Consider the following 27,386-nt stretch of genomic DNA (forward strand, 5'->3'; position numbering starts at 1 on the left):
GTGTTTTCCTTAGAACCCTATCCCAGGGATTCAGAAATACCACAACTGAGATCATGGCCACAGCAACACTGTTTACTGTGTGTGCATAGCAGATCATGAGGCTCATAAGATTGCATACAGCTAGGCAAGTGTGTAAGATGAGCAGCTACCGTAAACACTGGCCATGCACACACATCTAGTATAGGCATTTCAAAACCATAAGCACAGGTGGTAAAAATAAGGTGCTGAATTATTATGACTGAAGGCAAAAGATATGCAGAAAATATGTCTTATGGACCAAAGTAAGGCTTGCTAAAGGCAGACTATAAGGGTGGTAGTAGAGAAATAACAACAACAGAAACTGACAGAAGACTGTAAAGAGATTTGGTGAACAACGTAGGAATGCAAAACGCAATGGAGAAGGTGGTATGATATATGCAAACAGATATATCCATATGAAACACTTGATCATAGACAATGTGAACCTCAAACAATATGGGTGATACAGTAAAGTCCAAAACCTCCTCCTACACGAACGGCTGGTGCACGGCTTAAAAAAACCAAACCAAAGTTAAAAAAGAAAAGCCAGCACTAAACTCCTGGAATCAGGCAATCTTCATTTAATGTCCAAATGGTAACATAACATAACCGTACACCAACATGGTTGTACCGGTTTCGATAAATCCTTCATCAGCAACCAAACATGATGTACAAAATAAAGACAAAAACTAACTTCCTGTCTTGCAGCTTATATAAACTTCATATAGGAAGCATGGAGCGCCCTCTAGTGCATCAATAAAATAGTGCACTAGTTCAAAAATGCATGAAATGTGTTACAAATGAACCCAGTTGTCCCAATTATATAAATGAGTATATAAACCCAAATATAACAACAAAAATATAACAACAACTATATGAATTGGATGCATCAAAAATGATCATTCAAGCCAGGGGAAAATAGAGCCCCTAGTTTGATGATCCACATTTTCTCTTTATAAGTGAGCTTATGTAGAACACGGGATTGTGCATGTCTGTCCTTGATGTGATCAATGACCATAAAACAAAAATTGCCCGTAGGGTGTTTAGAAATGTGTTTATATAATGAACTGGACCGCTTTTTGTTTTTAATATCACTAAGATGTTCCCCTATCCTAACTTTAAAAGGACGGGAAGTTTGTCCAACATAGAAAGCTCGACAATTGCACTGGGCCAAATAAATCACCCAAGATGTACTGCAATTGGCAAAACATATTATATCATAAACTTGTGGACAATTTTGTGAAGAAAAAGTCCGACATTTCAACACCCTAGGGCAGTAGGTACAATGACCACATGGATAGCATCCAAAAACAGGGCCTGTAAAAAGGTGAGCTTGAGTAAAGGAACATGTATCTCTGTAATAAACCTTCTTGTAATGACTAAAAAGAGAGCCCAAAGACCACCCTTTCCGAAATGAGTAATGACACTGGTCCCCTACATATTTCTCTAAGACATTATCCGATTTTAACATATACCAATACTTACGGATAATGTTCATGAATCCAACTGTATTCCTCCCATAAGTTATAACCAATCTAAGCAAATCAGACTTGACATGATCCTGATTTTGATAGAATAATAAATCAGTTCTATAATAAATCAGTTCTATCTTGCTGATTTGCAAAACGATTGGCCCTCGTGATGTCACCCCCTACATAACCCCTACTTTTAAACCTGGTGATAAGATCCCTCCTGTGATGGTCTTATGTGGAGGAACTGGAAAAATCCTTCTGACACAAAGGAATTGGGACTTGGGGATGTTCTTGATGACATGCTGGGGGTGGAAACTAGTGGCATGTAATAAGGTATTGAATTGAGGAAATTTTCTAAATATCTCACTCTCAAGAGTGTTGGTGTCCATTCTTTTTGCCAAAACATCCAAAAACATAATTTCATATCTAGAAAATGTCACCTTAAACTTAATCCCCAATATATTGCCATTTAGATACTCAAGGAATTCAAAAAGGAATTCCTCACTAGCTCTCCACACCATCCAGCAGTCATCAAGATACCTCCTCCAAATATCCATATCATTAATATAGATATTGTGACTGATGTCATAAATTACCTGGTCCTCCACATACGCCATAAATAAGTCTGCATAAATGGGGGCAAAAGAAGCCCCCATAGCAGTGCCCTGTGTCTGCCAAAAACATCTGTCCTTAAAAAAGAACACATTGTGAATCAGGACCTGTTCAGTCATGCATACCAAGAGGGTATTAAAACCAGGCTTATAGATGTTAACCTTATCCAACCAATATTGCAGGGCCAAAAGTCCTGCCCAATGGGGAATACTGGTATATAGGGAGGTGACATCCAAGGTGCATAAAATCCAATGGGACTCTAGTTGGGTCTCAGAGATAATGGATAGGAACTGTGTGGTATCTTGACTTCTAGAACGTATATGTGCCAAAAGTGGTTTTAGATATAATGTGAGGAATTCAGAAAGGGGTTCCGTAAGGGAACCCCTGCCTGATACGATTGGTCTCCTGGGTGGCCTTATAGGGTCTTTGTGGATCTTCGGGAGAAAATAGATACATTGCCTGCTAGGAAAATCAACCTTGAGTTGATGACACACTTCATCATTAATAATGCCCTCCTCTGTAGCATCACATCGCCACAGTAGTCAGGAAATCCTTCTATGTGGCACACCTCATCTCAAAAGGTTTCTCATCCAGGAAAAAAGAGGTCATTGTTCCCCTCTACTCATCAGTCATTAGACCCATTATAGAGTACAATGCCCCTTTTGGTATGTACCTCACAAGACATCTACAACAACTGGAAAGGCCACAGAAATACCTCACAAAGAGGATTACCGGCCTCAAAGAGATGCCCTATGCAGACCATCTTAAAAAACTGCAGCTTTACTCCGTTGCATATCGCCTACTCAGAGGCGATCTCTGCCTAAGCTATGTCAAACACAGAGCTTTTAGACATGCTCCACTTAAAGAAATCCCAATTCCTACGAGCTACACGCTCTAGGGACCTAAACTTCATCACCACAATAAACAGAACATGCTGGAAGGATAGATTCCTGTCCCAGAGACTTCCCATACTCTGGAACAAACTACCTATCTATATGAAACAAAGCTCCTCATTAGCACTGTTCAAGAAATATCTTGATGATTGGATGGGAGATAGGAAATTCACCCCGGGGATCAATTCTGTGGCTCTGCTCAACAGTGGCACAGGAAAATAATTTTCTTGGGTGGTGAAAGCCAGGGTACCTTTGGCTAGGCTTATATAGGCCTTAGGGCCAACAGCCTAGTACCTACCTATGAACCTATGAACCTATAAGCCCATTTATAAAGAGAAAATGTGGATCATCAAACTAGGGGCTCTATTTTCCCCTGGCTTGAATGATCATTTTTGAGGCATCCAATTCATATAGTTGCTGTTATATTTTTGTTGTTATATTTGGGTTTATATACTCATTTATATAATTGGGACAACTGGGTTAATTTGTAACACATTTCATGTATTTTTGAACTAGTGCACTATTTTATTGATGCACTAGAGGGCACTCCATGCTTCCTATATGAAGTTTATATAAGTTGCAAGACAGGAAGTTAGTTTTTGTCTTTATTTTGTACATCATGTTTGGTTGCTGATGAAGGATTTATCGAAACCGGTACAACCATGTTGGTGTACGGTTATGTTATGTTGCTGTCTTGAATTTGGACATTAAATGAAGATTGCCTGATTCCAGGAATTTAGTGCTGGCTTTTCTTTTTTAACTTTGATACAGTAAAGTACCATGATGCACTGACCTACACCACTCGACATCATCACATTTTTATTTTATCAGTGTACCTGTACTATAATGTAAATCTAATAAAAAATGTTAGAGTTGAGGGGATCTGAACCCATTAATCTGTTCAGTGATATTTTCTTAACTATAGCATTAACAAGGTGAGCTATTTCAGGAATTATACTGAAGTGGTGAGGGAAACTCATATCAAGGGAATGTTGCATACAAACAGACTGGAAGGAATTGAAGCCCAGGATTTACTTTACCAATAGTCCGTTAAACACAACATTTATTTAATTATTTATTTATTGACATTTGTTTACTGGAAAAGTATGACTGGGCACAGGTAAGAAAAGCTCCAAGGAGTCATATTTAATGCAATCAATATTTGCAGTAACACATTTTATAATGCAGTTTCACTGAATGCATAGCATAATACTCAGTATAATAAAAGCTGTATTGATATTCATAAACATTAATATACAAACATTGTATTGAGACTTTACAGATAGAACAATGGTGTATAAGATAGGTGGGAGTAATTTAAGAAATACAGTAGACTGAGGTATTATAGGACATAAGCACGTTTGGGTTAACACAGAAGTAGTGATGGAAAAGTAAATTAGTTAAGCTAACAAAAAGTAGGTACATTAGTTTAAGAAGTACAATAAACTGAGGTATTACACAGGGATAAGTAGGTTAAGTGTTATATAATGCTTTAAAGGGAGCTATAAGAAAGGTGATGAAGGATGTTAGAGAGCTATGTCCCAGGCGAGGAGCAGGGCAAAGCCAGGAGGTAGAGAGAAAAGTCTTTTAGTAATGGCTTGAAAGATAAAGGTGTGTGATAGACCTGACTGATATAGGAATTTTATTACAAGTTCTAACTAAAGTATTAAAATAGAGACTGACACCAGCAGACATTTGTGGTTGAACATGAACAAGTCAAACCACTGCAGATGTTATACTAAGGAGGTCAGAGAGACCCATATCGTGAACTGTTACACATGGACAGAATGAAGGCAGAAAAGTAAAATCAAAAATAAAACCATAAGGGATTGGGACACCACACTCTATGCATTGACAGCCCAAAGGTCAGGTCATTAATATACTGTCCTTCTATGACAATAGACAGACTAAAGGCATAGGCTTTACTCTTTATATTTAACAACTGTTGCACAATGGCATTCAGCTCATTTGCATGACCAATGGCAATCTCTGTAGTGCATTATATAGATTGGACTTCATTTTTCATTGGTTGTTTATGGGCATCAAGGGTACTCTGCATGACCATCACACACCATACAGCCACAAGAAAATACATTTTTAATAAGCCCTTTTTGGGCATGCTTGTAGAATGTGCATCCATTATTTTACCAGAATAAAGGGTGGAAATGGGAGTATAGGATAGAGATGAAAAGGGGAACCAAGCAAAACGTAGAGCATAAGGTGAGCATATAAGGAATGAACAGGGGAGGTGGAAGAAGTAATAAGCTTAATTTTTTTTATTTATTTATTTTTATTTATTTATTTTTTTTTTTGGGACAGGTGCCCATTATTTTTTTAAGAGAAGGGAAACTTGGGGAGGAAGGAAGAGTAAGGATAAAATGGGTAGAATAGCTAGCAAGTAAAGACATACAAGGCTAACAGAGTGTGAGGAAGGGGGAGCACAATGTTGAAGGACACATCAGATAAGCAGGGAGAAGACAGTAGTGAGGGGAGGATTGTTAAACCAGCAGGGGTAGACATGGACACAAAAGGGAGAGGAACACCTGTTTGGGGGATAGTCTTGGGTATTTGCAGATGCTGTCCCAGCCTGCTGAGACACAGTGGAGGATTACTCATCACTCAGGGTGCTATCACCACTGAGTCCTGAATCAGAAGGTAGAGCCAGTGCTGGGCAGGGATGCAACTCATTGAGTCATTGGTGCATGGTCTTCATATGGCCAGTGTGGACATCCAACCTCCTGTTGATATCCCCTACAATGTTTGGCAGCTGATGATGCATGACTAAGGTTTCACTTGCACTCACAATGCTACTGGCAGTTACCAGTATACCAGCTCCAGTGAAGAGCTACCTGACTCAGTTGGTGCAGGTAGGCAGGAGGTATGGAGTCACTTGTGTCAGGCTGAGACCCAGATGTGCTGGGCACTTCAGCTGGTAGTAGTGGAGGTGGTGGTGGTGCTGCTATTGCCACCTGTAGGGAGCAGCAAGTGCTGCTGGTGGGCCGGTTGGATGTTGTGCTGCTGCATATAACAGTAAAACAACTGAAGAGAAACAAAACAGAAATTAACCAAAAAAATATATATATGTAAGACAAAGGATAGCAACAAAGAGGGTGGGACAAGAGAATTACAAACACAATGAAAATGTAATTCTAACTATTGTTGCAGTTGATACAGTTAAACAGAATACACTTTGTAAAGCATTAAATTGTGGATGTCAGAAGCGTTTAGAGTGAGATATGCAGTGGAGGCCTAAAGCAACAGTTTTCCTGACATGCAGTATCACAGATAGAAGATTAATGGTTGGGGCCTATTTAGACAGACCAAAGAGTGCCTGGAGTCAGAGATGCATTTTTATGTCTGAGAATACTTTACATTTAGAAACCTACCATGCTGATTAAATGGATAGACATATTTCAATCACAGCTGATAGGAAAGGACAGCCAATCCTAATGTAAGTTGCAAAATGTCTAGCAAAGCAGTAATGATGATTTTATGTACATGGATCACATATTGCTGCACTGATGCTACTGGACAGAGGGTGTGGGTGTGTGCATATATATATATATATATATGTGTGTGTGTGTGTGTGTGTGTGTATGTGTGTGTGTGTGTGTGTGTGTGTGTGTGTGTGTGTGTGCGTGTGTGTGTGTGTGTGTGTGTGTGTGTGTGTGTGTGTGTGTGTGTGTGTTTGTGTGTTTGGTGTGTGTGTGTATGCAAGCTGCTGCATGTGTGTGTTTGTGTGTGTGGTGTGTGTGTGGATGTGGGATGATGATGGATGAATGAACCCAAATCAATGTGAAAACAAAGAAACACGAAGATTCACTTGTTCACCTGTATAGGAAGAGGCATGAAAAAACACATATGACATTGTATAGTCATATTTATACCTTTGATCTATGCCAGTATTGACAGATGTGGCACTGGTGTATGAAAGTTGTATGTTATCTGTAATGCCTACAACTGTTACTATTAAAAGCATTTTATGACACTGTGTATACTCATTCAACGCTCTCTTAGGTACTCCAGTCTGTTCCTGTGCATCTGACTATTTGATCTCTTCAGGGGCAAGAGACATAAAAAGGGTATAATAAAAAAATTATATTGGCACACAGTGGTAGGTTATCTGGGTAGCTAAAAGAAGTCATACTTACAGTACAAAGGTTATCACTATGCCTTGACTTTCTTCCTTTGGCAAAAGAGGTCAAGATTGTGATGCCTCATGTTACTCTAATGGTGACGGCACTGCTCTCCCATGCATGGGATATCAGTGACATGACTGACAGCCTTGCTCATACTATTCTGTGTATCAGCCTTATACTGCAACCTGGTATATCCCTTCGCCAGGAGCCTTTGGATGTACTCCTTATGGAGGGTGTCCAGAAAAATGCTCCACTCCTCTTCATACCACCTCTGCGTTCTAAAAGAAGCATCAGTTTCTCATTGTTCAGGGAATAATTGCAGATGATCAGTGCCAAAAATATTTTTTGTATCTGCTGTGCAGCGGTGGTCATCAATGGGCACCTCAGCTGCGTGACAGATGGCACAGCCAGAAAATACAGTTACTGTATTACTTTTCCAGTGGCACTTTAAAGTGAGAACCATGGCAGTCCTCCATCCCTCTGTCTGCTTTTGAGAATACACGATCTACAACTCCTTCTGATGATGGCTAAATATGGGAGGACAGTTCTCTCATCCCTGAAATAATTGTCTGCCATCAGGTGCTCAGATGTGTGCATGGCACTGTGTAGAAATCTCCATAATATTTACCAGGTTTGCACAAACTGAATGATTCAGAAATGCTAATGAAATTAACCTTAATTAGCATAATTATGCTCAGAGGAGTGAATCTGCACAATATAAGTGCAATGAGAAGTACAAGGAGTATTAATACTACAGAAGAAAGCTTCTGTAAACTAAAAGTTTCAGTCTTGCTAAGGGTGTTTTAAAGAAATATTCCTTCTTAAGAAGATAATTGCTTAACTAAGGAAAGTGCTACTTTTTATACATCTATTTCTTTGTACAACAATAGCTTTTCATCTGCTCTTTTTTTTCTAAGGGCAGCTTGTCAGTATTTGCAAATAAATTGCCCAAAAGTGTTTTAATGGTTACTTGACAACTGTAATAAACATAGTAGCAAGCATTGATTATTATGGTATATGGTAGACACAACCCTGAGCTCATATTGAGAGCCACATTCAATGTTATTGTAGTATTCTGAGCCTTCAACATATGTAATTAGCCACAGCCTTTCTAATAGTGCACTGGTAATGGTAAGGTGTTGCTTCTTAGTTGCAGATATATGCTTGTTTTGTTGAGAATGTGTTTAGTAGACATACATGCCTGATATTCAGTTAAAGATTGTAGATACAGATATCTACCTTTCAGGTAAAAGCACAGCATACTATATGGCCTAGTAGGGTAGTAGTAGTATAAGGATTAGTAAAGATCATTCTGGAACAAGGCTGTTAATTCCACTGTTTTCCATCCCAGCATAGCTATGTCTAAAAAACAGGCCCATAGAAAAGTATTGCATCTGGTAGCATTTCCATATCTATCCATAAACCAAAGTTTACAGATGCTGAGAATAAGCTGGTATTGGAGTCCCTCCATCTTCATGGGTGATGACAGTTTTCTGTATGTTCTGCTGACCAGCCCTTCTGTGTCCATGCCTAGAATTAATTTTTCAGTAATGTTAATGCTGTGGATGGTCAGGATTGCAACTATGACATTGTCTGCTTCAGAGCCATGAATATGGTCTGTGCTGCCACCTACAGAGCAGAATCCCTGGGATGGTAACATAGGGCAACACATGGTAGGCCATCAACTGAGCCATCCCAGAGCAGAATCCCTGGCATGGGAACACAGGGCAATACATGGTGGGCCATCAACTGAGCCATCCCAGAGCAGAATCCCTGGCATGGGAACATAGGACAACACATGGTGGACCATCAACTGAGCCATCCCAGAGCAGAATCCCTGGCATGGTAATACAGGGAAATGCATGGTGGGTCATCAACTGAGCCATCTTTTTATGAAGACAGAGGAATTTTTGGCTTTGCTTAAAGGTAGTACCACCTCCACAGAGGGCAACAGTGCAGAGCTGAATGTTGGGCAGAGCTGGACAGGCCCCAGACAGTTTCAGCAGTACATGCTCAAGGTGTTCATTGTATCAGCAGCTGTAAATGCTCATTACCTTGTAGTCTCTCTAAACTTAATTAAATTTGTCCAATTTATGGCATACAGACACATTAGGAATCAAACTACCACATGTATCTGCACAAAGTATGGGCCGGGATGTTACTTTTTCTCATGTTTATAGTTATAAAGCTATCAGTTGCATGTGTATTTGTGGTGTTGGGTCATACTTACACTAGACATGTTTTGCTTTGCTGTATTCACAGGTGATTCTCTATCTGTTATCAGCATTTCAGAACTGCTCCTGTCTGATGTTGGGATGTGGAGAATCTTTAACTTCTTATAATGATGGTGAGGATGAGTTGGCAGAGTCAGGGGTGGAGGGTGCGTGTTTTACACAGGGAATGTGACCACCTCATCCTTTACAGAAACCAAGGACACAGTCTGCATGCCTCCTGATACCTAAGATACACAAAGACCTGAAAGCCAACAGGTTGATGGAGACATTATAGATCATAGAAGTGTGATTGACCCAGGTAGATAAGTGTCTGCATCTGCCCCTTTACTCATGGGCAGGGATGTCCACACAAGGGTGGTGGAAAATTTATTATAATTCATCAGTATCAATGGCCTTTTGTTTTTTCCTGATGTTTAACTGAATCAGGCTACTCTTTATCAGAAATATATTTATTCAGGTTTTTAACTTTCTCTTTACTAAGTCCAGTATTGATGATTTCTTTTGTAAAACTTAGTAATATCAGGAATATTAATGTTAGAGAGATTAGAGTTATAAAACTCTTCAGAAATTTAGCTTAATTTTATTAATAAGTGTTTGATTCAAGTCCCTGATTTACTATTACTATTATTATTATTATTTTGCTAATGATACCTTAAATATGGTTTAGAATATCTTATTTCACATTTTCTGATTAATCTATAAAAGCCCTGCAGATTAATAGAATGTGTGAGGTTTTAAAATTTCTAAGGTTATAGGTGTTTTGTTGTCAATAATTTACTGATATTTGTTTGTGTAAAATAAAATCCTTCATTAACAGATCCTATTTATGAGTTTTAAAATTAGTAGAGTTTAATTTTTAATGTCTAGAATCAGTTCATTATTTTCCTTAAGTCTGTATACACTAATATGACATTTTCTCATATAAATAGTATTTCAGTGCTCCACATATGATATTATTAAATGTACTACTATTAATGAGAGAAAGAGTAAAAAGAGAGAAAGATTTAGGTTTTGAAGTAACCAATCCATATTTTTTTCATTTTCATAAAACAGCAAGTAATGCTGATGTTTTATATTTGGATAGTCTGTTACTCAGGGTTTGGCCTTTTCTGATAAAATTTACAACTGTCAGAACATCTGTGAAAGTGTGTCATGTTTTAACATCTCCCAATGGTTGTTCATCAAGTTTGTCATGAAAAAAGTTGCAGCCAAATGTAATAAAGCAAATATATTTGTTAGAGTTATTTCCTGTATTGGAGTCATTATAACATTAAGTATGCAACCTGGTGGCATTTTAGCAAGCCTGATGCGCTTTGAAATATGAAGAGGTTTTTTTTTGTAAAATTTAGAGAGCTAGCAAGGCTTAAAAGAGGGAAAACTGACAGTCAGAAAATAACTACATCAGAAGAGTTGGCTATTTCGAGGGCAGGCTTGGGAGGAATCTCAGGGTGGTGATGAACTGCCAACTGAGTTGTGGAATCTGTCTTCAGAAGAGATGAAGTCTGCACTGTTATTGCTATTATTTAATTCAGTATTGGAGACAAAAGCAAATACCTGAGATACGAAGGGAAGGTGTGGTTGCAATAATCATGATGGAAGAACAAGATCAGAGTCTTCCTTTGTCATATAGATCAATGTCAGTTTAAATCATGACTATAAGCTCTTTATGGCAATACTGATAAAGATGGTTGCTGGGTTGGAACTGAATTTGATAGACTGTGTGACTACTGCAGGTTTTTTGCTGGTAGACAGACTTTTGACAATATACTGAAGATGGCTTTGTTTCTGAGAAGGGCACAAGATGGGAATAGTCTTTTAATGATAGTGAGCGTTGACATGGAGAAAGTCTTTGAGAAGTTCATGTTAGAATATTTATTCCAGTGTTACTTGCTTTTGGATTTATGGAAGAATTTGTGGAGGTATTATGGGTGATATATAATAAGCTGAAAGCAAAGGTTAAAATGCATGCAGGTATTTGCCTTTAAGAATGTGAAGAGGAAGCATACAGTGGATAGTGTTGTCGCCTCACAGCAAGAGATTCCCTGGTTCAATTCTTGGCCAAGGTGCCTTCTGTGTGGAGTCTGCATGTCCTCCCTGTGTTTGTGTGGGTTTCTTCCAGGTGCTCCAGTTTTAACTCACTACATAGAACACACCAACAATTACTACCTATAGAAACACAAACCATACATCCACCTTCGCGAAGGTTCTCGATAAAAATTTATCCAAACAACAGAGACCCCAGAGACAGAAACATACTCGTCCACCACAACACAACACCAACCCCAGAACACATAGCTCACCACCCACAGTGCGTCCATCAACCTAAGCCCTTAAGGCAAAACATTTTGCCCAATGTACTAATCATAGGAAACTCAATTGTGAGGCACACTGATGTCCCACTCACTAGGCTGAACAAGGAGAAGGTGACAGTTAGTTGTCTATCAGGTGCCAAGATCTGCCACATAGCACATGCAATCAGGTCACCACACAACAAGTACAAATATGACTCAGTCATTGTCATGTGGTATGTGAATGACCTGAGACATACCTCCCTGGACTACATGAAAAGAGATGTGATGGAACTCTCGGATTATGTGGCCCAGGCAGGTATGACCCTAGCCCTGAGCAGTATTCTACCGTCACCCAGAATTATACCACAGTACCAGCAGAAAATGATTGACTTCAACAATTGGCTAAGTTTCTGGTGTCATTCTAAGGGGATCCAGTATCTGACTGCCTGGGACAACATGATCGACAGACTTCGATGCTTTTCCAGAGTCAGCCTGCATCTGTCACCCCTGAGATTCCGGGTACTGGCTAAGGCTCTTGCCACCCCATTAGTGTCTTTTTAGGCAGTGTTCCAAAGGCCAAAATTTCACCATAACAGCTACAATCAAATGCAATCTGAGGGTCATGCTGCTCAAGGCTAGAAGTCTAAATCTCAACATGCATTCGCTCAAAGCTCTCCTCAAAATGGAGAATGTTGACATCTGTGCTGTAATGGAGACCTGGTTTAAAGAGGCAGAAAGCACCCCTGTGCTCCCAGGCTACAACTCATTCCATACCTTTCAGCCCCAGAATACGGCCGGAAGCTCCAAAGGCGATGGTGTCTCCATATTCTTAAGTGATACACACACCTCTAGACTGGTAGCCCAGCATAATGCATCCGAGATACTTCAGGTAAAATTAACACTGGGTAAGATGGCAATACAAGTCATAGCCTGCTACAGAACCACAAACATGTCCCTATACTCTCACTCCAAGTTCCTAAGCACCCTGGAATCTATCAAGGTCCACCCTAAAACTCTCATACTGGGTGGCATCAACTACCCTTCCATCAACTGGGAAAACTATTCAAGCACCAGTGTACAGGCCCAACACTTTCTGGAATTTATCAATTCCAGTGCTCTGGACCAGCTCATTTTGACCCCCACTAGAGGAAGCAATATCCTCAACCTGGTTATCACCAACATGGGAGATCATTGCTCCACACCTATAGTCAATTCCTCCCTGGTTAAATCCGACCAAAAACTGATCACCATTGAAATATCCATCTTACCTACAACCCCCACTAAGGTGACCACCCTGAAAAACCTCTCTAAAGCCGACTTTGGGCTCCTAAAAACAGAGGTGGCTAACTTCTCTGCACCCATGCCAATGGAAAATAGCTGCATGACTGCCAAATCATACACCAATGCACTGTACAAGCACGTACACAAATGCATGGATCTTGCCATACCAAATAGAACTAAGACACTCTCCTCCAAAAAAGGGAAGCCAATCTGGTGGTCTCCAGCCATTAATAAACTCTACAACAGAAGGAAGAAATGGTTGCCGAAAAAAATGAAGCCACAAGACTGGAAAAACTCCATTATCAGTCTCAACAAAAAGCTGAGATCCCTTACCAAATCCTCTAAAGCCAGCTGTGAAGGCAGAATTGTGTCTGACACAAAAAACAACCACACGAAAAACAACCACAAAGCTTTCTATAGCTATATCAAAAACCTCCAAGGCAATTCCCAGATTTTTTCTGAGTTATTGCACATTGGCACCTCCTATACTGAGCCAACAGATATAGCCAACATACTGGCTGACAGATTCAGTGCCAACTTTATCTCACCCCCCCCAGGGCCCTATTACAATATCAGAAGTACCCACCATTTCTGCAGCACAGGTAAAAGCTGCATTGTCCAAAGCCAAGAATATAGCATCCATGGGACCTAATAATATCCCTGGTTGCATCCTACATGAGCTACAAAATGAACTGGCACCTCATCTGTGTGCCCTGTTCAATCACAGCCTTACCTCAGGCTATGTTCCTAATGAATGACACACTGCTACAGTCATCCCATTCCATAAAGGGGAAGCAACTACAGACCCTTGGAACTATTGCCCCATTAGCCTGATGAGTCTGGTATGCAAAGCTATGGAGTGCATCATCATAGACCTGCTTAACAAAGATATAGGCAATCTCCAAACTCTTGACTCCACACAGTTTGACTTTGTCAAGGGGAGAGCCTGCCTACTGAACCTGGTTGACTTCTTTGAGGCAGTCACCAAGGCTGTGGATGAGGGTAAGGCAGTGCATACAGCCTACCTCGACCTGGCCAAGGCCTTTGATATCATTCCCCACTCAGGTATCATTGATAAACTCACCAAACTAGGCATCAATCCTTACATCACTAGGTGGGTTGCAAATTGGCTCACAGACAGGACCCACAGAGTGAAAGTTGTGGATTCCAAGTCAGACTGTCGACCAGTCACAAGTCCCACAGGGCTCAGTCCTGTGCCCTCTCCTGTTTGTCATCTACTTTTCAGAAGTCCAGGCCAACACAGAAGGACTTCGGCTGACCAAGTTCGCTGATGACTGCAAGCTAGGTGTCATTATCAACTCCCCAAGTGAAGCAGACATCCTACAAAAGGGCCTCTCTGAGACCAATGACTGGTGTCAGAACCATGGCCTGAAGCTTAATGCCAAAAAATGCGTTATCATCCCCTTTGGAAAAAACTCAGTTCCCATGAATTACCATGTTGATGGGAGCCCACTGAACACTGAAGGGGCCATAAGAGATCTGGACACCCAGGTAGACAGCCACCTCACCTTCAACCACCACATTGCCACTGTGGTCAGAAAGTTCTTCTGCATGGCACATATCTTAACCAAAGGTTTTGCTTCCAGGGAGAAATAGGTCATCATCCCTCTTTACTCATCCCTCATTAGACCAATCATTGAATATATAATGCCCTACTTGGCATGTACCTGACCAGACACCTACAACAGCTGGAGAGTCCACAAAAGCTCCTCACAAAAAGGATCCTAGGCCTTAAACACATGTCCTACACAGAAAGACTCAAGAAACTTCATCTGTTCTCAGTCTCTTATTGTCTACTTAGGGGTTATCTCTGCTTGACTTGCAAAGTCATGTCCAGCCCAGCCGTACTTGGAATTCTGTATCTAAAGAAATCCCAATCCTCACACACCACACACTCCAGAGATCACAACCTCATTATCACATTTAACAGAACATGCTGGAGGGACAGGTTCATCTCCCAAAGACTGCCCATATTCTGGAATAAGCTTCCCATTCATGTTAAGCAGAGCACCTCGATGGCCCTCTTCAAGAGAAATCTTGACAAGTGGATGGGTAACAGAAAGTTCACCCCAGGGATCACTCCAGTTGCCCTACTGGATAGGGTCACTGTGAGCTAACATCGTGTGGCACGGTGCCTGGGCAATTTTGTTTGGGCTAGGCTTGCAAAAGCTCCAGGGCATTTAGCCTAGTACACACCTATGAACCTATGAAGATTGCTTTTGGAGCCTTTAGCTGCACCAATGAGGTCATTAGATTTTAAAGGGTATACATTCAGAGTAAATAATTTAGAATAACATTTATAAATGATGTTTTGATTTATTTCATCCACTTTGACAGAGATTATTTCAAATGTTTGATAGATATGGCAAAGTGTCAAGTTATAATGTAGTAAACAAAACAAAATCTCAGGCATGATTGCTAGCTTATGACAGTGAAACACAGTGCAATAATATAGAAAGAATAAGTTCTCATCTTGAAATTTTACAGTAGACTGGCAAAGTAAACATCCTGGGAGACATATGTTGCTAAGTAGGTCCCTTAGAAAAATGCATTGGGGAACTGAATAACGAATAATGTATTTATCCTTGAGGTGGGGTAGACCTATGTTGGGAATTCTGTTAAATAATTATAGTAATATGTTTAACCTCTTTGCTAGGATGAGAGAAGTAATTTGAAAAAGGAAAAACAACCTGTTTTATGAATGTTCTAGTTTTCTGTTCATTTTTGTTTCCATGGATATATATTATTTCCTGTCTATGTGGTTATATTACAAAAAAGGTTTGCGTTTCCATTAACATTAGTAAGGGTGTCTCTAATATTGCAGAGGACATATGGACTAGAAGAGAGAAGCTTACAGTCATTTCAGTGGGCGAAGGTGTAGAAGATGTGCTACAGAAAAATACTACCTAATGATACATTGATTGCATTACATTAAAATTATGAGATTTACAGATGGGAATGAGTTGTGACATATGTAAATAGCTAATATTTTATAGTTCAATTGTTACATATGTTTGGACTAAATATATTTTGCTTTATTTAAAAAAAATAATGCAATAAAGGATGTCATGCTGAAAAGGAGATAGGACAGCATGGGGAGAGCGACGTTTGCAGTGCAGTTTTTACTACTGCATCTTATGACTATAGCTCTTCTTTCACAACTAAATCCTACTCAACACAACAGCTATTTTACTACTAAACCTCAATCATCACTGCATCTGTTCTTTCACAACTGAATCGTACTCAACACAACAGCTATTTCACTACTGAGCCTCTATCATCACTGCATCTGTTCTTTCACTACTGAATTTTAATCCCCACTACAGCTCTTTCACAACTGAATCCTATACACCAATACAGCTCTTCTTTCACTACTAACTTCTACTTACCACTACAGCTGTTCTTTCACTTCTAAATTATATTTTCCATTATGGCTCTTCTTTCACAAAATATCAGGCATGCAATGTCTTCATTTACAGATACTGACAATCATCCATTTTTTTTTTTTGCATTTTAATAATTGATCTCCTCCAGTAAGACATCAACTAAAAGGAGAGAAAACATGGCAGCAAGACATCATCTAAAAGGAGAGAAAACATGGCAGCAAGACATCAACTAAAAGGAGAGAAAACATGGCCAGTGACATGTAACTGGCTATTATAATGGAAGGACATCACATGGATGAGTTGGTCTCGCTCCAAAGGTCCCCAGGAATTGCCATTATGCTGTCAGAGCCCAACAAAGGTCTTCAACAGATCAAATATGCATTTAGAGATGTCACTAGAGAACATGTCACTATCCATAAGAATATGTAGAGGAACCAGCAACGGTGATGATAGACAGCAAAGTATTGCACCCTTGCAGCAGGACACATCCTGCCAAATTCAGGCCTGTTAATTCGTTAGCAGCAGCAAGGAAAGTCATTGATAGAATCTTTGGAAACAGGATAGTTACTCACTTAGGGGACCACAGTCTCCAGGACAGCAACCAACATAGTTTCATGGCCATAGGGATCTGTCATGACACCTCATCCAGTATAAAGACAGAGAAACTGAGAGGGGAGTACTAATAGACATGATCCATCTGGATTTCACCAGACTTTTGGAGGAGTCCTGCAAAAGTGACTGCTAAGAAAACAGGATGGATTTGAATAGGACTGACACTGGGAAATTGAAGTTTGCATGGCTGAAGGGCAGGGCACAGAGAGTTGAGATAACAGGGGACAGTGTTAGGAAAAAGAACAGTGACTAGTGGAGTACTGCAAAGATCCTGGGACCAGTACAGTCCAATGTGTTCATTTCAGAATAGAGAACAGGGTCACCCTTATGACTTTAGAGGACTAGAGAACAGGACCAACCTTATGACCTATATAAAACACTTATGTGCAATAGTCAAAGGTGGAGGGAAGAATCTAAGGAAGTATTTGAAACAGGCTGACCAAGTAAACAGAAAAGTGGCAGCTGAAGTCCACTGCAGACAGAGATGTAGTACTGTACCTGGGCTACAGCAACCCTGATGTGAAGTATCACCTGAGGGAGTACAACTGATGGCAGCAGATCAGGAAAAGGATCTAGGGGTGTTGATTACACCTGAATTGGACACCAGGAGCAGAATCAGGTGGCAGTGGCAATATCAAATAAATGACTGGATTTTATCATTGAGGATAGACTCCAGATACAAAGAAGTATGATAATATTACACGTTGAGTACTGTGTGAACTCCTGGAAGATATACAAAAGAAAGATGTCAGGTTATTGTAAAGAGTCCAGAGTAAAGTCACCAGAAAGATAAATTATGTATAGGGAAATGGGTATCATGAGGGACTACAAGAGTGGGAAACCTTCTCACTAGAACTAATGATGAGGACTGATGTGACATGGTGCCCAGAATCATGTCAGGAAGATATAAAGTAGTTGTCTTGATAAAGTACAGTAAAAGAGAGGCACAGATAGCAGATTATAAGGATCAACTTCTTTCAGCATCTGTTGCAGTATTTCTTAAAAAGGGTTGTGACCTGCTGGACTAGACCACTGGAATGAGTGGTAGAGAGGTAATCCATGCTGGCACTCAGGAGGGCATGAGACAAGAGAAGACAGGGTGAAGGGGTAAACAGGGCTGAAGGGGAGGCAGATGGTTAAATGCACTTAAGGGCAGGCTATTTCATATTATTGCCACCTTCTGTCATCAAGTAAATGTAATATAATAGTGTTCTCTCCCACCACTGCCTTTGCTACAGGATTGAGTGCTGCCAGAGTCCTACAAGTTAGAATCTAAGAATAGCAACACTATGACAGGAATGCTCAGCACCTCATAAGTAGCAATACCATAGGTCATAATGATGGCAAGACACTTTAGTCTATTTCCAGGGATTAGCCCAGTGACCAGACCTCTACTGTAATCCATATCGGTGACACTGCTGTAGTTCACAATGGTGATGACACACAATATGAAATCATATGTAAGAAGTAGAGTTGTCAGGTAACTTGCTCTGTGACATATTTGTATTTCTGCAGGTTTAAATTATAGCAATAGACTTCATGTTCTGAAGTACCATAGTTGTCAAAAGGTCATGGCCTGACCCCTCAGCAGTGTCATTGTTGTAGGTCATAATGAAGCCATTCTTTAGCAAGTGCACAGTCAGACTAATGTCTGGTGCACTGACCATGGGTTTAAGCTTATTGCCAAAAAATGTAGTGTGGTTTTATCTGGCAAGCAAGAATTCCCTAGTGTGTTTCATACAAAATACAACCCCCAACTATCTTTTGACCATTATGTGTCAGTCATAGTCAGAAAATCCTTCTATGTAACACAGTTAATTTCCAATGGCATATTCCAGGACTACAGAAGTCATATTCCATCTCTATGCAGCCCTCATCTGACCTATCATACCGAACAATGCCCCATTTAAAATGTAGCTCCCTAAACATTTCATGTAACACAACAGGTCTCAGAGATTTCTGACCACAAAAATTACTTGTTTAAAGTCACTAAGCTAAACTACTAAAATATACCGAGTGAGCTTTTAATTTGTTTCACGCAGGTTCCTTCATGATAATGCTTGACCTTCTGAGCCATTAAAATCTCACCATGCTTTATCTTCTACACCTATGAAAAACAATTAACACCACGAATGCCTACACCAAAGACTTTAATAATTTCTGAGACATAAATACAAACCAGACTCCTAATACAACAAATTGTCTACTTACAGAATTAGGTTTCTCTGCACATCCAGCAATGTAATACTTTGCCTGAGTTCAAAATCAGTTTGAACAATTGGATGGTCAATCACAAATTAACCCATTGGGTTATGAACAGAGCTGTAGCTAGGTCATCAGGTGCACAGTGCCACTCCTCATTCTGGAACCCTTCAACTCTAAGTTTAGGAGCAAAACAACCCCCCCCCCCGATCAGGTGATCCACGCCAGGTCCATTCTTCCCAATCTGCACAGTAATTAGCTATTTTGGAACTAGGAAATAAACAATAAGTTCAGAAAAACAAAATAAATTTGACCAATCTGACAAATATAAAAGGGAAATATCCTACCAATGGTAGGTAAGAAATTATTTTATCTAATAGTCCAACCTTTTATTAGGTGTACAGAATGCCAGAGAATGACAGTAATGAATGAACGAGTGGTGCTGTTTCAGAAATAACTGAAGTATCACAAAATCAGTGATTCTTGATGCAAAAATCTAACTCTCAGATGTACTGTATACAGCATAATAATAAAATAAGTCATTTCAATTAATACAATTCTTATTGAGTTTTATTATAATCACCTTCATAGAATGTATAAGTAAATTAAGGTTTTCTTTTCAGCTTTACATGCAAAAGTCAGTGTTAAAGTGATAATATTCTTCAAAAGTGTATTTTTATTATTTAAAACTTTATAAAAAGTGTTTTAATTTTCATAGCTTTTCTAGTTATTCTGAATGCTTTTTAGAAATTTGACAGGTTTAGGAGAGTCTTAAAACATTAAGTCCTAAGTTGTTTTGTTGTAAATATGCAGATTCATTTCTTTTCCTTGGAAATTTAAGAAAGCTGCAGAACTTTCCTGACAGAAAATAGTAAATAAGTGGGTCGATGCAGCAGTTTGCAACAGCTAGGCACATAGTAAGAATGCTAAATGTGTTAATAGTATTACAGCTACAGTCAGTTGTGTGTTCCTTGTCTTGGTGTAAGTATACAGTTCTGTGGATGTGGTAAGGCAAAAAGCAAAACAGAAAGACCAACAGCACAACTGCAGCCAGGGCAATGGACCGTGAATTTCTCCTTGATTGTTTATGCTGTGGCACTGTACTCCGTCCCTTTAACAGACTCTGACGTCCACTAGCTCTTAATTGGCGGATGATGCAACCATAACATACAATGATAATAAGAAATGGTAGTACAAACCCCAGTAGACCAATATAGTTCATAACTCTGAAATTTTCCTTGTCATTCTCATTTTTAATTTCAAAACAGTGACTTCCATTACCTTGCAAAGGTGAAAAAAAAACTGGTGTGGTAGCTGAGGCCACAATAATCCAAATTGCAATGGTAATAATGGTGGCCCTTCTCACTGTCAGGATCTCTTTGGCCCTAATTTCATAGATGACAGCTATATAACGAAAAATGCTCAATGTCATAAGGAAAAAGATGCTGGTGTACATATTAAGGTAAAAGATATATGTGCTGATAGCGCACGTAATGTTGCCTAAATTAACAGTGCCCTCTGTGAAATAATAAGTAATCCTGATGGGAAGAGTTAAGGAAAACAAGAGGTCAGAGATGGAAAGATTCACCATGAGTGTATTACTGGCATTCCTTTTGTGCCTCAACTTTATAAAAACATAGAGAGCCAAAACATTTGCTGTAAATCCAAATATAAAAACAATAATGTAAACAACACTGAAAATTTTGTATTTATGACAGCATTTTCCAGAGGAATCAGGTAAAGATGAGTTTGTTGAGGCCAATGAAGTGGGAGCCAGAGTTGGATTCATGTTGCTTTCCAGGAGAAGTCAGTAATCTGAAACATTAGAAAATATACAAGTCTTAATGGAAACATTTTTTTTCAGCACTCATAAATTGAACATGTTTCAGTACTTACAATATGAATTATACATTAAAGTATATATCATGTACAATGCTTTTGAGATAGCAACCTGAAGTGAATTTCCGTATCCCCAATTAAGACAGCCAAATCTGCAGGCTTAAATATATAAATATTTCTGGACATCTTTTTTGTATTAAATGGATATAAACAATGTCAAATGCAGACAGGTCAAGAGCAAATGTTAGCTGTTATCCCTGCAATATAGTTACAATTAATTATATGTAAAATTGCATATAAGTTGTGATTAATGGTGCAGAATCGCAATAAATTCCATTCATGCTACTGATAACAAGCTCTGTTTGGTTGTAAAACAATACAAATCTAATCAGTTTAACTAATCTAATCAAATAATGGCTTTTCTCAACTACTAGAAGCCTGCTTTTCTTCCTTATGTTTAAAATGGTTACTTCATATACTAAAAGCAGTCTTCAGAATGAACACAGAGAACCTGAATATTTGTTTAAATTGTCAAATAACTAAAGGAACATTGGATGAATGTAACTAAAAGTAATTAATTTGAATTAGACTGAAACTATGTAACTAAATTATGTAACGAGAACACTTTCATGCTGCCAAGGAAATCCTGCTAGGTACTGTTTTATTTAAGATGAATGTCATATGGCGAATGAGAAGTGGTGAAAAGTTAACATGGTTTCAGTATTGAAGAGGGTTTACTCTCCCTGGAGTACAATGAAGCAGTATTTTGTTCTGTAGGAAATCAGTACACACATGACCTATTAGTCATATGTGATGCATCCCTGAATGGATGTATGATATAACCCAATTGCGGCATTCCTTGGAGACTGCTTATTATGCATACATTTTCTCCCTCTTTTAGCTATGAATCTTCATAACTGTCTAGTTTTATTAAATTGTCCTTTCGGAATGATCCATAGCAGTACGACAAGGAAGAGAGGTAGGCTAGCAAATAACTCCTTACACATACGAGGAGAGTAAAAAACAGTAAAATAACATAAAAGAATGGCAAAGCATTCCTGAACAATATGTTTCGATTGGTATCAGAAAATGGAAAACAACTTAATGCTCTGCACATTTTGTAATTTTTGAAAAGATGTAACATCTGAAGCACTAAAGGTGGGATTTCCATCTTCAGTGCAAAAGAGCAGTTGTAATTTGCATGTTTGTTTGCTTTAATTTCCAAGTAATCATGTGTGAATTTACCTATGGTCTGATCCCATTCAGCAGATAAAAAACTGTCACTCAGTATGCATTACAGACGGTTACAACTGGATGATGTCCACACAAAATGCTGGATCTGAAACTATATTACAGACTGAAACATTAAATGGTTATAACACAGTGAATCACATTCTATTTTCAAGAAATATATTTGCTCCAAAAACCTAAAAACTGAACTCTGAATATTAATTATGCAAAGCTAATGGATGCATAAATGCAAAATGCAATATGGAAGGAAAGTGGTTTTTGAACATCATTATGTAACTGCAAAACGCACATGCTTCACTTTTCTCCAGAAAGTGTGTATAAAACATTGCTAAAGTAGAAATAATATTTGCCCTATTAGCCAAGAACCTATACATCAATATTTTTGTTCAATATAAAGTGAGTGTAGGTCACTCTTTAAAGCACTGATTTGCTGGAAAAAATCTTGGAAATCTACCAGGTTTATTTAGCAGCATGTTTTCTCATTTTACCTTAATCTGAGCAACTTGTAAAGATTTGAATTTAATATTAGCTCAAGGAAAAATAATGTCTCACACATTTTTCATCAGAAAAAGCAAATATCAAGGACTTTGAAGAAGTTTTGTTAGAAATATTATAAAGATTCTCACTTGATATCATAAATACACAGTGAACTAGGAGGATTGGGTGCTTGAGTTCATAGGTACTTATCAGGATATTGATCTCTAAGGATTTTAAGAAACCTAGCCTTACATTCTCATGATAGTTTTTATCCCTTATATTTTACATATAAATAAGTTAAAATGGCCGAACAAGGATATGTTAGAACATTTACATGTTTCCCTTATCCCGTGAGGGAAAGGGGTGCTAAACTGTGAGTGGATTTGTGGTTACCCATCCATTTGTCCAAATTACATTTGAATAGACTAAGACGAGTTTTATGCTTTATGTGGATTGGAAGACAGTTCCACACACGCGGCATTTTCTGTGATGCAAAGTTGTCCCTCCAACATGTTCTATTTATTTTGCAAAGGAGATTGAGATCCCTTGAGCTGGGTGTTTATGACATCACTGGACCTGTGATTGTGTAATAGCTCTGACAGAAAAAGGATATGTTGAAGCTCTATACACAAGGTAGAAGTCACTTCTTAGTCGCCTGTATACAAAGCTTCAAGGGAAGCAGGCAAGGCTCAAAAGACAAATCCACCACCGTAACAAGTACCAGCGACAAAAAATTGAGGGTCATGCTGCTCAACGCTAGGAGTTTAAACCTCAAAATGCACTCTCTCAAGGCACTCCTCAATATGGAGAGCTTTGATATTTGTGCAGTAATGGAGACCTGGTTCAAGGCTCAAGAGAGCACCCCAACGATACCAGGCTACAACTCATATCACACATTTCAGCCACAAAACCCGGACCGAAATGCAAAGGGAGGAGGCGTATCCATATTCATCAAGGATAATCACACCTCCAGACTGGTTGCAAAGTATGATGCCTCGGAGATCATCCAAGTGTAACTTACAATGGGCAAAACTGCAATTCAGATTGTAGCTTGCTACAAATCACCATCCCTGTCCCAAGACACCCACTCCTTGCTCCTCAAGATACTGGAAAACAAGAAGGTCCAACCAAACACTCATACTGGATGATTTCAATTACCCAAACATTAACTGGGAAGACTACGAAAGCACTAATACCTTTGCTCAGCACTTCCTCGAATATATAAACTCAAATGCTCTGGACCAGCTTATTAGCACCCCTACAAGAGGTAACAATATACTGGACCTGGCTATCACCAACATGGGGGATAAATGCTCCACACTTGTGGTAAATTCCTCATTGGTCAGATCAGACCATAAACTCATTGCCCTAGATATCCAGATACCTCCCTCACCCCTTCCCAGGGAAACAATGGTAAAAAACTTCTCCAAAGCAAACTTTATGTTACTCAAGACAGAGCTGGACAATTTTGCTACTCCCATGCAAAATGTAAATATGATTGAATCTGCTGTATCCTGCACAAAAGCACTCTACAAGCACTTACACGAGTGCATGAACCATGCTATCCCAAACAAGACCAAGACCCATTCCTCCAAAAAGAGGAAACTAGTTTAGTGGACCCCGGCCATAAAGATGCTCGACAATAGAAGGAAGAGATTATTACAAAAAAGAGTAAAAACCCAGGATTGGAAGGGATCCCTGACCAACCTTAGCAAAAAGCTAAGAACCCTCATAAAAACCTCTAAGGCGAACTTTGAAAGAAAAATCACAACAGACACCAAAGACAACCATAAGGTATTTTTTAGCTATGTCAAGAACCTAAACTGCAACACTCAGATCTGCTCTGAGCTACAGCATAATGGTTCAAAAGTCATGGAACCAACTGATATCGCCAATATATTGGTAGATAGGTTCAATGCAAACTTTACCCCACCCTCACCACCTAGAGGGCCCATACCCATACCAGATGATTGTGCTGCCCCTGAAGTCACAGACACCCATGTGAAAACAGCACTCTCCAAAGCAAAAAACACAGCATCCATGGGACCTGACAGCATCCCAGACTGTGTGATACATGAACTCCAAAATGAATTAATCCCGCACTTTAATACCATGTTTAACCACAGCTTCACCTCAGGCTATGTGCCCACAGAGTGGCGCATGGCAACAGTCATCCCACTCCACAAAGGAGGTACCACCACTGACCCCGGGAACTACCGCCCCATCAGCCTGACAAGCCTAGTCTGTAAGGCCATGGAGCGCATCATCATGGAACTCATAAACAAAGACATCGGGAACCTACAAACTCTAGACCCTACCCAGTTTGGGTTCGTAAAGGGATGGTTATGTCTCCTCATTCTGGTTGACTTTTTCGAAAAGGTCACTGGGGCAATAGATGAAGGGAAGGTGGTCCACACAGCATACCTTGATCTTCCCAAGGCTTTCGATACCATTCCCCACTCAAGAATTATAGACAAACTCACTAACCTAAACATAAACCCCTATGTAACAAGGTGGGTTGCCAACTGGCTCATGGATAGAACACATTCAGTGAGAATAGGGAACGCTAGATCGGACTCCAAACCTGTGACTAGTGGAGTACCACAGGGCTCAGTATTGGGACCCCTCCTGTTTGGAATCTATTTCTCCGAGGTACAAGCAAACACAGAGGGATTATGGCTAACAAAGTTTGCAGATGACTGCAAAGTGGGCACCATAATTGAGTCTCCTACTGACATAGACATCCTTCAGAGGGGTCTCACTGATACAGATACGTGGTGCCAAAATCATGGCCTCAAGTTAAATACCAAAAAGTGCATTGTCATACCTTTTGGGAAAAACCAAGTACCAATGAATTACAGCATAGGTGGCAGCCCACTTATCACAGAGAGTGTGACAAGAGACCTACGGACACAGGTGAATAGTATCCTCTCCTTCGTCAACCACATCGCTAAAGTGGTTAGAAAATCCTTCTACATGGCCCATCTTATCACAAAGGGGTTTGCATCTAGGAATAAGGAAGTTATTGTCCCCCTCTACTCATCACTCATTAGACCTGTAATTGAGTATACTGCCCCATTCGGGATGTACCTTACAAGACATCTACAACAACTGGAGAGGCCTCAAAAGTACCTCACAAAGAGGATAACGGGCTTTAAACACATGCCCTATGCCACTAGGCTAAAAAAAACTCAAACTATACTTGGTCGCGTACTGACTACTCAGAGGTTACCTATGTCTAACATACAAGGCTATGGCAAACTCTGAATTGCTGGAAATGCTCCACCTAAGGAAAACCCAATCCACCAGAGTTACATGCTCAAGGGACATAAACCTGACAGCAACAATAAACATGACTTGTTGGAGGGACAGATTCGTGTCCCAGAGACTCCCCTTGCTCTGGAATAAGGTCCCCATGTATGTGAGGCAGAGCCCCTCACTAGCGCTCTTCAAGAGGAATCTTGATGAGTGGATGGGAAACAGGAAATTCACCCCGGGAATCATGTCTGTGGCCCTGCTCAACAGAGGCGCAGGTAACTAAACCTCATGGGAGGCGAAAGCCGAAACATTTTGGCTAGGCTTAATTATGCCCTAGGGCCAATAGCCTAGTACTTACCTATGAACCTATGAACCTATGAGTCTGTGTAGCTTTATGATTTATACCCCTGATTTTTTAGTGAGAAAGTATTGTGGTAATTCCACTTGTGACAAGTGTTTGGACAGGTACATGCCAAAAGGGGCATCATACTGAATGACTGATCTAATGGTGCCAAGTACAGTGGAACAAATACATCCCTGGATTGGGTTGCAATACCTTTATATATAAGCTGTGCAATGAAAGAGGACATCCTCACAGCAGTGGATAAGTGGTGATCAAAGAACAGTTCATTGTCAACACAGGTTCCCAATCCCTAACTAAGGGATTAATTTTCAGAGGTGTGCTGTCAATGTGACAGTTACAAGGGAATCATGGTTGCCAAAGGATGAAATTATACACTTCATGACATTTTGTGTTAGTCCACAGTTTTGACACTAGCTATTTGTTTGAGAAGGTCCTCTTGGAGGATCTTGGTGTCTTTTAGGGAATTTATGATGTTACCTAACTTGCAGTCATCTACAAACTTGGTTAGCCACAAACCCTTAACATTAGATCTGATATTGTCAATTTTCATTCTCTCCTCAACTGATGGGTTTGGATCTGATGCTTGGATCCATCTCAGCCCTTGCTAAGGCTTGTGGTAATCTAAAACTCTCGAGCTTCACCTTACCCATAATGCACCAAACCTAAGTTACCTCAAATCTCATTTGCCATTTAACACGAAAGGAGTGGTTCGCCTTAGCTCTCGAGCAATTATAAGATAATTCTGTTATTTTTAAGGTTTTCTGCTACTTTAAACATTTTTTCTTGTCCCTTACCCTGTTGCTGACTTAGCGACTTTAAAAATCCGTTTATTAACTTTTTTTTCATTTAAAATATGAGATAGTGTGTACACTGAAATTCTTTAGTGAAATACCTTTTTAAGTATTACTGTTATCTTCACTTAATGTAGCTCTTGTATACCATTGCTGGTATTCTGTTTTTTTTCCTTTTATCTAAAATAAAATGGTTGTTTCTGTTACTTGTGATTGTGGTGGAAAAAGGTCCTGCAGGTTTTAAA

General features: G+C 39.5%; 1 protein-coding gene across 4 annotated transcripts in view; it reads right to left on the minus strand.

Moving 5' to 3' along the window:
• Positions 1–19,092: 19,092 nt before the first annotated feature.
• Positions 19,093–27,386, minus strand: part of LOC122806504 (cysteinyl leukotriene receptor 1-like) — a 329,799-nt gene continuing 321,505 nt past the window's right edge. For all 4 annotated transcript variants that reach the window (XM_044077002.1, XM_044077001.1, XM_044077004.1 and 1 more), the window contains exon 2: positions 19,093–20,976. In XM_044077002.1, coding sequence (XP_043932937.1) covers positions 19,922–20,950 — 1,029 coding nt within the window. In that variant the 5' untranslated portion in view covers positions 20,951–20,976 and the 3' untranslated portion in view covers positions 19,093–19,921. The remainder of the gene's footprint in view (positions 20,977–27,386) is intronic.

The sequence above is a fragment of the Protopterus annectens genome, chromosome 7.part0, assembly GCF_019279795.1.
Source record: "Protopterus annectens isolate FY-2018-M chromosome 7.part0, PAN1.0, whole genome shotgun sequence".
Taxonomy (NCBI): domain Eukaryota; kingdom Metazoa; phylum Chordata; order Ceratodontiformes; family Protopteridae; genus Protopterus; species Protopterus annectens.